Genomic DNA, 16,026 nt, shown 5'->3' with positions numbered 1-16,026 from the left:
GGCACAAAACTGAGACAGGTGCTTTAATAACAAGTTTTAGTATATCACAAGTTTAACCTAAAAGTGACAAAAATATATTTTTAGTGAAAATATTCCCTTTTATCTTCTTTCCCCCCCAGCCTGAGTTCTACCAAGTATGCCACACCAAAAAAGACTATGAAGAAATTGGTCCTAGCATCTGTCGTCACAACCCAGTTTTTGGAGTTATGTCTTAAATCCGACCTGCCATGAGTTGGATCTCGGGAGGCTGGGAGATGGAGGGTCTTTCTCAATACATGTTTGTCTGGATGGCCGGTATTAAGATAACAAAACATGACTTGAAAATAAGAAAAAAAAAGACCAAACACAATTAAACAGGAATATTTTAATAAGTGTCTCAACATGCAGATGTAGTGGGAAGCCAAAATGATTCCAAGTGTTTTTTTCCCTTTCGATTGAATATTTGATCCTGTGCGTAAACAAAACAAAAGAAGTGGGTTTTTGTTCTTTCTGTGCCCTGATATTTTGTATATTAATGGAATATCCAAGATTTGATGGGATTTGATGGTGTGTAGATAGTCAGCTCTATAATTCTTCAATTGTACTCTTACACGTGTACAATGAGAGAGCTTGTTTATATTTCATACTTTTTTATACGTTGAGAAAAATATCAGTGAATGAAAGAAATGTAATATTTGACAAGAGAAATACCAGTGACCAATTTGAGATGAATAAAAATAATAATAATGCCCACATGAAGCTTAATCATGTGAATCTCTAGTAACTTCAAATTATGACCAATCCTAAAACTTGGGTTCCACACACAATGCAACTTGGCAAGTGCTTTTGGAACTAAGGAGCTAGAATCTTGGATTAACCGATGCCTGCTAGTGCTTTCTGATTACTCGGTGCATTTTCATTCTATTTCTTGCTTTGGGGGTGGGGGGAAGTAAAGACAAGACTGTTGGACCAGTATTGCAGTTCTGTAGTGTCATTTCTAATTACAACCAAATATTCAAGTTATCAAAATAGGTGTATTCCACCATTCCAATAAAGACACAAAAATTCTTTTTAATGTTTGTCTGAGGCCTTTCAGTCTCATTGCTTGATCGTTTGAAGGTCTCTCTCTCCCTAGTTTGCCATGGCAATTATTAAATCAGTAATTTTAAGGAGACGAAAATGGAACAGGTATTGTGACACAAATATGAAAGTGGTGCATGTGTCTGTGATTTTAGTTTCTATTCAGCAGCATACAGAAGTGCATATGCAATTTATGAAAATTTAGCTTTCATTAACATTTTCTCATTATGTTTTGGTAAATAATGCTGCTGCATTTTGGGGGTATTGTTGATTTGCTACTGCAGGATCCAGGGGGTGAATTATATGGCTTCTGTATATACTGTTATCTAACAAGGAGCTGGTATGGCATGGCTGACTATACAAATATTTAGAGCAAAATACGTTGGCCTTTGTGGAGTAAATGTAGCTGCTGATCAGTGTATTGCCAATTTAGTTTTAGCTCTGCTCATTCACCTTTTGATCAACTTGAGGCCATGGGTCCTGAGTGAGAAGGGAGATTGAAAAATTGGAATGTTCCCAAAAAATTAAATTGGATTTTTAAAGAGTTTTGAAATTTCTGTTAGTGTGTGCTGGATCCAGGCATCACAGAGCCTGATTTCTGCTGATGAGACAGTCACTTCATGGCAAGTGGGGAAGGCAAATTTCATTAGTATAACTTTTCATTTGCAACACCTGTGTTCCCTGAAAAGCTGTTCTGCATAGATAGGAGACCTCCTGCAACAGCAAGGGAGGTGGTTCTGGGAGTTGCAGAGGAAGGTGTAATATATGAAAATCACGCACGCCCTTCCTGCAGCATGAGTCTCCACAGGATACAGGGGCTGTAGTGTGAGAGAGAATCACCAGAAATCAGGTGAAGGATACTTTGCACAAGCAGAGCTCCCTTCTCAGGTGATTTCCATTTGTCCCACTGCCCCCTCATACAACATACTCCACACTGTTCAGAGGGCCCCAGACTCACTGGATAGGCTTTCCAAGAGCCACAGCGACTGCAGAGGGAAAGAAGGCCAGGGAGAAATGTGAAGTGCCTTCTGCTCAGGTAACTACCGAATATAATCTCTACTAAATACAGGTGCAATGAACTACTTGAATAGCATTTCTGCATATGTTCTAGAAAGCTATTCCATTGGTTTGAACACTTTTACTGCATTTTCAAGTCTACAAACGAAGATGTGTGGATTTCTTCTACTGAAATGTACTTTAATGAATAATGATGTGAATATCCTATGTGTTACGTACCAGTAGTAAAGGATGACAGTGGAATCAGCTTTGCAAAACAATAATATAATTTTACAACTAATAAAATGTTGCATACAGATACTCAATATAAGATTATTCATAATGCAAACTATTTAAACAACCAGGATAGCAAATTGATTCCTCAGTAACGGTTGTTTCTTGCTTCCCGCAAGGAAGCTGTCAGCTAAGAGGAAACTATGAACATTTTTTTAGGCAGAGTCCCTAAACTTCAGCATCTAAAGAGTTACCAGTTGGCCTTCATGCTTGTAGACCAGCACCTTGATCTCTTCTGTCATTTTGTGTATAAAAAATACTCAACCTTAATGCATTTTATGTGGATTTGTCATATTTGCATGCCCCCTGGGGCAGGAACACTTTAAAAAAATCGTGGGAATGATCTGAAAACTTAATAAGGTACAAGTAGAAAGGAAGGTTCTGCCATGGCATGGCTGTACTGTACTGAATCTCTGCTAATAAGTTGTTTCTTAAGGGTGATATCCAAGTCATATTCAGACTCATTGAAATAGTGGGCTTAAGTTACTTTGTGTATGACTAATGTTGACTATCACCCAACATTATGCTAGTTTTCTGTTAATCCTGCAATGTTTTTTTTTAAAAAAACAGGTAGAATTATTAACTAGACTTTTTGTTATGAAAGGGTATTGACCCACAAGAAAAACATCAGTCAAGGACTGTAGTCTCTGGCTGGGTGAAGTCAGATTCAAAAGCATGTGGAGTTTGCAGCATTGCACAGTTGCTTTGTAGCATTTATCTTTGCCCCACCCCATCTCTGTGTATGTACCAACCCTTCTCTTGCTCATGCTGTGAGTCACCCCCTTTCTCAACAATGCATTAAATTAGGCTGAGAGTAGTAGCTTCCTAACCAGGAGCTAAACTGTCAATGGATATATTGCCTAGTTAGAAGCCCATGGGAAGCTTGAATATTTCCATTGAAAACAAAACAAAAAATTGATTTCCCAGTGCCTTAATCAAATATCAATATTGTGCAGTATTCAGTTATCAAAAATGTGTGTACCTAAATTATGAAGCTAAATTGTTTTAACACATTTGATCATTTGGGCTCTGACTATCTCACAACTGTAGTGGATATGGAAGCAGAGTTTCAGGTGCTAGGTAATTGCTAGGAATTGGTATAGGAGAACAAATGTGATGGTCTGCATGCCTATTGTGGTGCAAGAGAACCCCAAGCTTAAGTGATACAGTGATTTAACTAAATCCTTGTATTGGAAACTCGTCATTTTCCTATAATAGGAAGGGAAGGAATCATGTAGGTTTACACATGATTCGAAGGAGATTGTTGTGTATGTATAAAAATGCATCTAATTTTTATTAAAGAATACATTATTATTTAATTACCTGCCCTTCATGCTAAGGTCCCAGGGTAGGGATTACAACATTCAAACACAATAGTAAAAACAAATTACAATCACAAGAATAAAGTGGGTCCTAAAAATACACACCTAAAGTGTCAAAAGTCAGGGTGAAGAGATGCATCTTCATTGAAAGCTGTATAATGAAGGTGTTTGATGCGACACAGGTGCACGACTTAGGGGCTACCACAGAGAATGCCCTAGGCTGCGTTGTGTGAGTTGTCTCTGTATACACACCATTGCTTAAGCTTTTGTACTTGTCAGTTTGAGATACAAAGAAGTAGCTTGAAAATGTGTGTGAGAGAAAGCGCACATTCTATATGCTTCCTGAATATTTATATATGACATAATCTCAAACATTCAGGTCTTGTGGTTATCTGGGACATATTTGCATTCTTATGGACAAGTCCTAACAGTGTGTGGCTGTCAGTGGCAACTTCAGCAAAACTGTTAGTGAAACTTCAGTCTTCCCTGCTTAAGAAAGTGAATAACACATCATACAATTGTCATAAGGCATCATATGATGATGACAATAGGTGGGGTTATAGAATACGGCAGATAAGATCAGCACAGGCTGCCCATACAATCAAAGGTATATATTGTTATTAGAGGGTTTTATTATGCTGAAAGGAACAACCCTTATGAAGATCTGTCTCTGTTTAGTTTCACCTGTGTATTCCAAATAAATGCAGACAAGATTTGGATACTACTGACCAAACCTGTCACTTAAAGCTTAACTGGTTGTGTGTTGCAGAGGGTAGCTGATACTTTATTAATCGGCTTTTGTTTCCTGAGGCAAATCAAAATTCCATTGGTTTTTGCTTATATAGAGTTTTTCTATAATACTGACATGTCCTATTAGTAAGGTCTGTGAAGAACGGTGATTACAAACCAAGTTTCTGTGCTAGAACATCAAAGTCTATGCCGAAAATACCTAATCCAAAACTATTCTTTGTTTCCTTAACTCTGTTAATTAAATTAGTGGGCATAAAGATCTGCCATATCACAATGGTACAAATATGCTGCTGTGTAATAAAATCTTGCTGCTCTCTGCTACAGGTAATCTTAACATTCATTTTTGTTGTTCATTTAATGGCTGTTTGAGCAATGAACAAAAACTCACATGTGACCAAATCTAACACTGTAAAAAGCACCTATAATACAGTAATTAACAGTACATTGGAAACTTGATGTGGCTCAATAGACTTCTTTGAATGTCCTTAGTGTTTCCAAGGATACTAGATAATCACAGGTGTTAGAAAAACATTGTTTCAAGTCCCTACTGCTTTCGTTGAAAGTTTTAATAACCTAGTGGTATTTTAACAATCTCTATTTTCTTCTCCTCTCTGCTTTAGGAATACTGACTTTTCCATTGTCTATAAAGAAAAAGGTTATGTTCATACTAGAACATTGCACACTGCTATCTTATCTGTACATATTTTGTAATATCTGCTGTGACTTTACATCCCAGCTGAAACTAGAAAATCTTGTCTGCAATTTTTAACCACCTTCTAGCTTGAGGCCCGGTAAATGCAAAACTCTTGGCAATCTCAGTGAAGTTGTCTGTGCTTGTAGGCGAGATTGGTTCATCATGTTTCTCCTGAACATCCATATCTTCAAATCTATTAAATACCACTCCTTATGTCAATAGTGAGACCATCTGATTGTGTGATGCCACTTTTGGCTGACATTTTAACTGGTATCAAAAAAAAGAAAATTGATAAGTCTTCCGTGTCTAAAAGGGTTCGGCATTCAAAGAAGGATACTGAAATGATGCTTCAATAATAAGCCTGAAATATTATACAAACTATTGGCATTCACATTCTATTATACATCATGTAGCCCCTACCAGAGGTATATACAGTGTCCTGTGTGGTAGCTTAAGGGTTTGGTTTTTCTCAACATGGATTTCATAGTTGTAGGTGTACATGCCCTGTCTCCCACCTGTGGGGAATCTCCAGATATTGGACACCAACTCCCATCAGCCGCTGCCATAATGGTCAATGGTCTGAGAAGATGGGAGTTGTCATCCAGCAACATCTAGAGGCCCACAGATACTCTGTCCTTGCAATGCATGGTTGGAGTAGGATGCTAAGACACTTGCCTCCGCACTGCATGCACGGTCTACAGGCTGGCTCAATGCAAGAACCCTCTTTTGACTTTCAACTCCATTTTCTCTTTTTCAGTTGCATTTCTCTAAAGCTACCAAGCTAACTTGTTTAATGTCTTGTGCAAAGCTCTCTTCTAATTTTTGGAAGGAATATCTAAGCCTATCCTTACCTGTATGACTATAAAAAGTACAATGTAAGGTGTGGGAAGACAAGCCATTAAGACCTGAGGTTTGTGTGTAGCCTTGTTTTGTCTGCTAAAACACTTAGGAAATAATGATCTGGCTATGTCACTGGTGCGTCTTCTGCAGGACAGGTTTCAAATATTTGTTATCCGTACCCTTGGATGTGTAAAGTGGCTTATCGTGGATTACCTTGTTCATTAAAAGAGCACTCCTTTCCTATCCTGGTTTAAAACATTTTTGTTGAGGGTCATTTCTCAGGAATTGCATGCTTGCAATAAGCAGAGGCAAAACTAGGTGGATTTTTCATCACTGCAGTATTACGTGGCACTCCATGTGCACATACTCTAGCCCTACTCTATCCATTATCCCCTTCCCTCTATCCATTTTTGTCTCCTCTCCATTTCCCCCTTTCCAGTGACACAAATTGGAACTGACCACTACAGACAGCTCTCCCTACTTCCAACTCTGTCCATTTCTGGTCTCCACCACTACATGTCCTCCTCCTCTCCTTCCAGCCCCATTCATAGAATCATAGAATCATAGAATCATAGAGTTGGAAGAGACCACAAGGGCCATCGAGTCCAACCCCCTGCCAAGCAGGAAACACCATCAGAGCACTCCTGACATATGGTTGTCAAGCCTCTGCTTAAAGACCTCCAAAGAAGGAGACTCCACCACACTCCTTGGCAGCACCCATTCCTGGGCTCACCACATGGCAGACCCATTTTATTTTCTTTACCCCCTCCTTACACAGTGGCATGTAATGAAGAAGCAGTTATCAAAGGGCTGGTCTGGAGAGCAAGAATGGGCCTGCAGCATTCAAAGGGTCACATAGTGGTCCCTGGACTGCATGTTCCCACTACTGTTTAACATAAACAGTACAATATTCATCATCATCTTCATTGTCATCTTATGTATTTGTATGCCACCTTTCCAATAGTTAAAACCATGCTCAAGGGAGCTTATAACATGAAATAATTTACATAATTACAAAAGTTGTCAAATAAAACACATCTGAAAGTACACAACAAAATTGAAAAACTTCCACATACATTTTAAACCATAATAGGATCTAGAAATAAAGATACAAAGAATTAAATAACAAACCTCCCCACAACAAAGCCCCCAGTCCAGGAGTCTGTTCAGCAGCCTCAGCTTTTATGGCTGGAGTCAGTCAGGGGCCTGCCCTCACAGGAGGAAAAAGGCCTGCAAAGTTGGGAGCAGGCCTTCCAGGACTCGCAGCCAAACTTGTCTCAAACCTGTACATCTGGGGTGAGGATTTGGCCACTTAAAAAAACCTATTGGGTGCAGGTTTGTATCAGTTTTCCTAAGCCTCTGCTTCTGCAATCATATTAACTTACAATCTGAAAATTCCTGGATGTAGTTAAAATGCTAACCGTCCAAAATCACTTCAACATTATCATGCTTCACAGCGAGGGCTTTGATCTGTCCTCAGTTATGCACATAACTCCAACCCTACCAAATATTCATTATTCATACCCCATTTCCAGTTACACCCTTAACCTGGGAGTAAACCCTATTCAACACAGGCTCTATTCAAGCATGGAGTGAGAAAATGGGGATGAGCCAGCTCCGTCCCAGCATTCTTCACAAGTTGGAGGGATAACTTTTGAAACTGGGAGCCTTTTCTACTTGTGTAAGCACCCCACATGATTTAGGGTTCTAAGTTGTATGAGGAACCTAAATGAACAGAGTGGGCTTCTCATGACAGACAGTCCTCATTGCCGTCATTATGAGTAATTCCAACCAATTGGGTACCATATTACCCAAATATGGTAAGAGAGTTACTTCCAGGGCATACATGCCCAGGATTGCATTTAGTGTGTGTTAACATCATTTCCTATTCTTTTACATTTTCAATGTCCTTTGGCCTTTATTTTATTAAGGTTGGCAATTATTGTCTTGTGTAAGATGTTTCATTGCACATTGCCTTGGTGCCTCTAAGGTAGACTTTTGTTTACTTGGATGAAATGGACATAAGTCTCTCCACACAAGTGCTGAAGAGCCTGCCAAGAAATGTGTAAGAGGTTTACAAGCATTATAGCCCTATGTGGATTACCATCATGCAGAAGTGACTAAACAGTATAGGTATGAATTGAGGGATAGGTCTCCGCACCATAGCTACAGCACCAGTAACTAGGAGAGGAGGAATGGCAACTAAAAACTAACACAAAGCTTGTCTTGGTTGTTTGCATTGCTGAACTTCCCCATAAAGGTAAAAGGTAAAGGGACCCCTGACCATTAGGTCCAGTCGTGACCGACTCTGGGGTTGCAGCGCTCATCTCGCTTTATTGGCCGAGGGAGTCAGCGTACAGCTTCCAGGTCATGTGGCCAGCATGAGTAAGCCGCTTCTGGAGAACCAGAAGCGTTTACCTTCCTGCCGGAGCGGTACCTATTTATCTACATGCACTTTGATGTGCTTTCGAACTGCTAGGTTGGCAGGAGCAGGGACCGAGCAACAGGAGCTCACCCCATCGTGGGGATTCGAACCACCAACCTTCCAATCGGCAAGTCCTAGGCTCTGTGGTTTAACCCACAGCGCCACCTGCGTCCCTTGAACGTCCCCATAATTATCACTAAATAAGATGGCCAGTTGTATTCACCCACGGTGATCAAGATTAGTCAATGGCCTTATTCCCAAGTGGGCTTGTGTCTTGTGAGAATGCCCACCTTTTATCTGCTAATAAGCAGTCTGTGGCTTTGGTAGTTTTAAGGTCCTCTTTTGTGGAAAGTGGCAGAGAGGCACTCTGTTCTGTAAATTTAGTACTGTGAATTTCTATCTGAACCTTGAAATATCCTTGTCTCCCCCACCTCCCAAAGTCAGTCTAGAAGAGCTAATATTTCTAAAGATAGAAATTAGGAATTTTATTCTCATAAGTCTAAGAATAACGATGAACACCTCAAATCAAACACCAGTATCATGTCAAGGGAAATGGTAAATAGAAACCACTTAAAGATAGCAAAAGAATGTCCTGGAATAGTAATTAGTACTGCACAGGAAGGAGTTATGAATATATAGGCATAAGCTTTCCTTCACACACAGTTTAAGATAGCGACACCTAGCTATGTTATAGGACAGAAATTAACCTAATTATGTTTGCCTTGTTCAGATTATTATTTCAACAGTTTAGGAAAGTGATTTCTAAGTTGATGTTTTTCATATATATAATGTTTCACCAGCTATTCATTACATCACTGGAAATACAAATGCATCCTGGTCCAGATCTGTTAATTTTCTTATGGTATTTGCAAAGTAATTGCACTCAGAGATGTTAAAAGACTCCCTCCATCTCATCTTTCATTTCAGCAAGACCAGTGCTGCAATATCAGCAGCAAAGTACCTTGTGTTGTCTACCTAGGAGGGAACATGATCCTGTGGTGGCTACAGTCCATTCTACAAGGATAGAGCTGGAATGTAGTTCTGAAGGTCTTCTGTTCTCTCTCCTTGTCCTTTGGGTTGCCCAATGTGGGGAAGGTTTTAATGAAAAAATACCCTTTTTAAAACCAATGAAGTCAAATATCCAAGAGGGGAAGAAAGGGGAGAAGGAACAAGAAGGAAATTATATATGTGATGTCTGACCCTCCGTGCATCCGATGAAGTGGCCTCTTAGTTCATAAAAGCAACATGCCATAATAAAATTTGTTACATCTTTAAGGCATAACATGACTCTTCATTGTTATTGCTACCCATTGAATTCTCACCTCTCCTGAAAACTCATGGAAAATCCTAAGAGGTCAGTGGCTCTACTGTCAGAAGTACAGTCCTTAGGTTTCCCTTAGAAGAGAAAATGCCAGTTAAACCAGATTAAGCCTATAGTGAAGGAATGTTCTAAATTGATCTGCTTTGCAGAAAGCAAAACCTTCCTACAAAGAGCAAAATTTCAGTAGATGGAATGCAAGTTCATGTTGAAATACTTGAAATACTCTGAAATACTTGAGTATTCTCAATCCTATTTATAGTAAGGTGAAAACACTCTTCCAGGCACTTACCAAATCAGTAACTGAAAAAGATAGATGACACAATTAAAATATACCAGGATAGATAGGCACCAGAATAGAGAGAGTGGCTGGAATGATGTCACATTAAATTATGATTAAGGATGGAAATTAACAAAGTTAGATAAAATGGCATAATTTGAATTTGAAATAAATCCATCAGTTCAAGTTGATACTTAATTATAATATTTACATATCATCCAATATCAAAAGTTCTCTGGCCCATTTTGTAAGTTAAAAAATTAAGAACAAAAAGTATTTTTAAACACCTTAAAAATGCAAAATCTAAAACACAATAAAACGGGCATAATAAAGCCAAAGTAAAAACCAGTGCAAGGGGCTCAAAATAAATTCTAACTGTTGTCAAAAAGGCAAGCTTTAAAAACTCTCCCTTTGTCCATTGTAAGTGCTGTAACTTGATGGCTAGTCTCTTCTTGCTGCTTGGAACCACATCACAGAAACTGCCTCTCAATATTGGCGGAAATAAGCCTCGGTTTAGCTCTCTTTCACTAAAAAGATTGTGTGATATATGAAAATGCCTTCCTGCATAGCAGTGAAATGCTCTTCATGCTTACTCAGAATTGGGGCCTTCTGCATTTAGTAACAGTTCACAAGTACCGGTACATGTGCACAGGATTGCTACTTTGGAAAGTTTTCATCACCCTTCTAAATTTGGAGAGAATCCTGCAGGACAGGCTTGGGAAACACAGACCCTTCAAATGTTGTACGACAGCTCCCATCAGCTGAAGCCAACACACAATAATCTTTACAATAACCCTGCACATAAGGCTACACACACATTTCAGAGAGAAGGGTGAGATTGAGAGAGAGCATATTGGGTTTACATAAAGCCTGTGCCTAAACTGAAATTTAAACTGGGATTTCTAAGGCACATAGGAAGGTCCAGTGCTATTAGCCATTTATTTATATAGGCTGCAATCCTAACTGCACTAATCTGGCAGCAAGCCCCATAGAATTCACAGGTCTTACTTCTGAGTAGACATAGTCTTGCACTGTTGTTTATTAAACCTGTATTCCGCCCAAAGGTTCCTAGGGCTGTACAAGCACCATAAAGCCCCCAAACAATAAACCAAATCTATAAATCCCCCCAACACACACATTAAAAAATCCTGCAGCATCTCTCTCTTACATCACCCAAATCCATAAACTGCTGAAAATAAACCCATCTTAACCAGATAGATGGTAAAAGGCGTATCTGGATCTCTACAGGGTGGTAGTTCTATGTCCAGGGAGCCACAACAATGGTGAAGGTCTTGTTTTGCATTGCCACACCACAAGCTATGAATGTTGATGGAACAACAACTTTCCCATTGAATTTAAGGCATAGGAGAGCATGTAACAGGGGAGGTGATCCTTCGGGTGGAGCTGTATTGAACTTTGTAGACTGAAGTCTACAAAGCACCTTGAATTGGGCCTGGGAGCAAATAAGATGACATGGGATAGATATTGCATGATCCCGTTTCAAACTGCCTGTCAGGAACCTAGCTGCCACATTTTGCACCAGCTGCAGCTTCTGGGTCATCTTGAAGGGCGCAATGGCAATAGTTAAATCAATAGGTCACCAGAACATGTAACACCACAGCAAAGCGATCTTGGTCCAGAGAGGGCCCTAGTTGGCTAACCAGCCAGAGCTGGGCATAGGTGTCTATTGCCACTGAGGTCACCTCACCTGTGGCTTAAGCGACAGTGGTGCCTCCAAGGACACCCCCAAGTTACAAACACACTCCTTTAGGGGAAACACAACTCCATCCAGAACGGGACATTTTCCCCACTCCAGTGGGGGGAATTCAGTATTCCACCGTTCTGATCAAGAAACACAAGCATTTCTACTTACCAGATAGAATGATCTGCTTCTCCTCCCTCATGTATTGTTCTCCTGATTCCCCAGAGCAGATTTGGGGGAGGTGTGTGGGGTGCATGCGGGGAGGAGTGGGGTGAAGCCCTATTGTGCTAATGGGAGTCCTTGCTTCCACTAGCATGCTGGGTTAGTTGACTCTGACCCCACATTTCTGCTGCATCAGTTTTCAGCTTTGGTTGATTGGTCACCATCTGATGCACTGCTGTCTCCAGGCATTAGCACAATATCCACAATGGCACTCCTGATGACAACATGTTCTAAATCTCCAACTGACAGCTCTCAGTGGCTTCACATATATATTGAAGAGTAACAGGGGCAGAGTGGCGCCCTGTGGGACCCCACAGCACAAGTGTCAGAGGAAAGAGCAAAAAATCTCCCAGTGCCACTCTTTGGCAGAACCATTGTAATACAGTAGCCCCAACCCACAGAACTGACACCATGATCGATGGCACCGAAGGCCACAGAAAGATGAAGGAGAACCAGCAGGGTCGTATTCCATCTCCCAAGAAATGTCACCCATCAGGGTGTCCCAGACCATTTCAGTACCAAAACCAGACCAAAGCCAGATTGAAGTGGGTCTAGATCAGTGGTTCTCAACCTTTTTTTGGCCATGCCCCATCTAAGCATCTCTAAAATCTGATCCCACCCCCCACATATAATTTTTAATATTCAAAAAGTGAACAATTCATGTGGAGGAAGTCTAAAAGGCCATTAACTGTTAATAACTCATTCTCGAATTGCTCCCCTATGAGGCGTGTGTCCCACGTTGGGAACCACAGGTCTAGATAATCAGTTTCAACTCAATGTATTTAGAGTTGGCTGGTCACAGGGACGCGGACTTATAAAAAATATTGGGGGGGGGCGGGAAAGCTCATGAATAATAAATAAGCTCATGAATATGCAAATAAAGTGGCACCGCCTCCTCGTGAGCGAATAGGGGAGAGCGTGCTGCGCCTATTAATCAGCTCCGGAACAGCTGATATGCGGGAAACGTGGGGCTAGCCGGAGAAGAGAGGGCTGGCTGGGAGGTGTGGCCGGTCGGGATTCCCCTGTTCTCGCGGGGGCTGAAACCGCCAGGAGGAAGGAAATTCCCCCCGGCAGTGCCTTGGCAGTGGCGGTGGTGCTGCGAAGCAGCGAGGCAGGAGCCCCCGCCCCCGGGGATTCCCTAATCTCGCGGGGGGCGGCCGGGGCTCTCCGACTAGGGCGCGCGGCTGGCTGGCTGGCTGGCGAGGGAGCAGGTGGGGAGGAGGCGGGGGACGGCGGCGGCGCTCTGCTGAAAGGGCGCCCGAGATTATTGGGGGGGCTGAGCCCCCCCAAAATTTTTTTGAGGGGGCTCGAGCCCCCTCAGGCCCCATGGAGTCGGCGCCTATGGCTGGTCACCACCCTCTTCAATCAACCCACCTCACCCCAAGAAGGGGACATTTACAACCAGACAGTAGTTACCTAGTACCTTAAGGCCTAGTACCAAGGACAACCATGTGAAAAGGGGTCTCACCACTGCCACCTTCAGGAGTTGGGAGTCTCCCCTCTCTTAGCTGCAAATGACCTAGAGAGAACTAGACACTGCTACTTCAAGTGCTTATGTACCCCTATCCACCATAACACAGTAAGCTGTCAGATCTAATTTATATTAACAGAATGCTTTGCCGCTTTGCCACAAGGAATCCATAGCTAGGTTACAAACCCATGGAACCAGACACTTAGAGTACATGGTCCCTTGGAGCTGAGTCCCACTGTGTACAGTGGAGCTTGCTCCTAGATAGATAGGCAAGAAGCTGCAGCCTTAGGCCAAGTTCTCAGGCCTAGTTTAGTTCTATTTAGTTCTGCTATTTAACTATATCCCGCCTGTCTTCCATTAAGGGACCCAATATATTAAAACTATATATATCTGCACTGTCCTCTACTGCCCATTTCACATACCGTATTTTTTGCACCATAACACTCACTTTTTTCCTCCTAGAAAGTAAGGGGAAATGTCTGTGCGTGTTATGGAGCAAATGCCTGCGGGTGGCGGGGGGGGGGGGATCTGCTGCAGTCGTGAGCAGAGGATCCATGGTTCCCCTTCCTTCCCTCCTCCGTGGTTACAAAGCATGGATCCACATGGATCCTCAGGATTTTTGCATTGGGCTACTCCAAACTCACTGTCAGATCACATGTCTGTGGCCACAGCATGAACCACAAAAATCATATATCCATTATTTCATTTAGAATATATTTTTTCTTGTTTTCTTCCTCTAAAAACTATGTGCGTGTTATGGACTGGTGCGTGTTATAGAGTGAAAAATATGGTAGTTAAGGAATGCCCTCCAGGTCTCCAGAGATACTTGTGGGGAGGACACAAGTGACAGAAATGGAAAGGAGTGGATGGGAAACTTGCCTTCCTTGAACTGATACCGAAATCCAAGCCAAAGTGTTTAAAGCTCTAGCATTTCTTTTGTTTGTCTTGGGATATTTCTTAGGAATTTCTCTATTCTTCTCATTCAAGTTGTTCTTATTTGTTTTGCGTGGCAAGATAAAGCTACCTGTCAGCATCAGTGAATTAGAACAGCCTCTGATTTTCTGTGTTTCTTTTGGCTTGAATGGCCTTTTCATTTAACAAAGGAGGAATCGGTTTTGCGCACACTTTATAATCAAGCACTGCCTAGATTGTTGTGTTTTCTTTCGAAGAAAGATAGCTTTGGCCCTTGAAGCAAATTTGCACCGCACCAAATTTTAGCGAAGGAACAATAAAATATTTTACCAACGTTTTAACTGGTAGTGTTTGGGGCATGTCACCAGATCTGAAGAGACAAAGCATAGTATTCTACACTTCAAATCACTCTTCTAGATTTTGTATGCAGTGTATATAGTTCACATATAGGCCAGAAAATTGAGCTCTTCTTTGCCAGTAGCAGTAAGATAACATAAAAGTGGTTTCATTTTGCTTGTTTGGAAACAAAATTCCCTGAATGTATTTTTAATGAAAAAAGGCTTATGTTGCAGATTGCCACAAAGGATAACAGACTGTTCTATCATGTATTTCTTTTATGGTTGTGTTTTACTGTTGCTATTATCTTATGGGTACCTTCAAATATATATATATATTTTAATTGTGCCCACAATGTAGGTACTTTTTCTTACGATTTGCTGTCAAGTCAATAAATATTTGTGGAGCTCCATACAGATATTTGTATACAACGCTCCTTCTGAGCTCTGCAGTTGTAAAACCCATAATGCTAGATGTCACCAACTATATTATAGAACCTGATTATGTGTGATCATTCTGTGAGGCGAAAGAAACAGGACAGGGTCTGCCAAACAGAGTGGATTCTGAGAGCACAGAAGCTGGATTGTAGTTGTTTGCCTAACATAAAAAAATGGTTGATCATATATGTTTTTAAGTTATTCTGAACCCTTTGATTGGAATGCATCCCAAAACTAATTAATATAGCCCGGGAAAGATAGTGCATATTTTATGGCTTGATCAAACAGAGCTTTGTGTGTGTGTCCCAATTAGATGCAGGCCCAAAAGACCACATTATGCCCTTGAAATGTCATCTTCGCTGATAATAGGAGATGTACGAATAGATAATTTCTTGCCAGGCTCTTCCCTATTAATAATAAGACCACTGTCATATCACTTTCCAAGACCGATGACTGATTTTACGTGCCAGACAAGGCTTTTAGAGGATGGCAAACACTTTTTATGAGGCAAGTACTCTGTATTATCCTTGCTCAAGATCTTGAAAACAAACATTAATAGTGTATCAAATTTCCTGCAGTGAAGGAGAAAAAGAGTTCTGTAGAACCGTAGAACCTCGGCTTACGTTACCCTTGGGTAACATAAACTTCAGGTTGCAAAGACGGCAAACCCAGAAGTATTTTTCCGGGTTTTTCCACGAACGCATGCGCAAAAGCCCTATATTGTGCTGCGAGCATGCACAGAACAGGCACCTCTGGTTGCAGAAACTTCAGGATTTGACCGGAGCTCTGGAATGGATCTTGTCCACAACCTGAGGTACCACTGTAGTAGGGTTGGCTAACTTGTCATTCTCCAGATGATGACAGACTACAACAGATGGTCACAGGTCAGCCATCCCTGGTGTAGAGATCCTTAAAAAATACGGTAAGAACTGTTCTGCACTGGTCTTGTAATCAGTATTCAAGAACTA

General features: G+C 41.2%; 1 protein-coding gene and 1 long non-coding RNA gene across 2 annotated transcripts in view; one reads left to right on the top strand and one right to left on the bottom strand.

Annotated features, from left to right (window-relative positions):
* ACTR3 (actin related protein 3) overlaps nucleotides 1–1,054 on the top strand; it is a 35,490-nt gene extending 34,436 nt beyond the window's left edge. Inside the window, exon 12 of the mRNA XM_081199954.1 lies at nucleotides 120–1,054. Within this exon, the coding sequence (XP_081056080.1) occupies nucleotides 120–215 (96 nt within the window). The 3' untranslated portion in view covers nucleotides 216–1,054. The remainder of the gene's footprint in view (nucleotides 1–119) is intronic.
* Nucleotides 848–8,772, bottom strand: LOC308590360. The gene is made up of 2 exons (XR_014009758.1): nucleotides 6,909–8,772; nucleotides 848–5,956 (listed from the first exon to the last, which is right to left on the bottom strand). It is a non-coding gene; the product is annotated as an uncharacterized lncRNA (long non-coding RNA).
* Nucleotides 8,773–16,026: the final 7,254 nt, after the last annotated feature.

The sequence above is a fragment of the Podarcis bocagei genome, assembly GCF_964188305.1.
Source record: "Podarcis bocagei genome assembly, chromosome: 1".
In the NCBI taxonomy this organism is placed as follows: Eukaryota; Metazoa; Chordata; class Lepidosauria; order Squamata; family Lacertidae; genus Podarcis; species Podarcis bocagei.
Note: the sequence above shows the minus strand (reverse complement) of the source record. Positions and strands in the feature narration are given on the sequence as shown.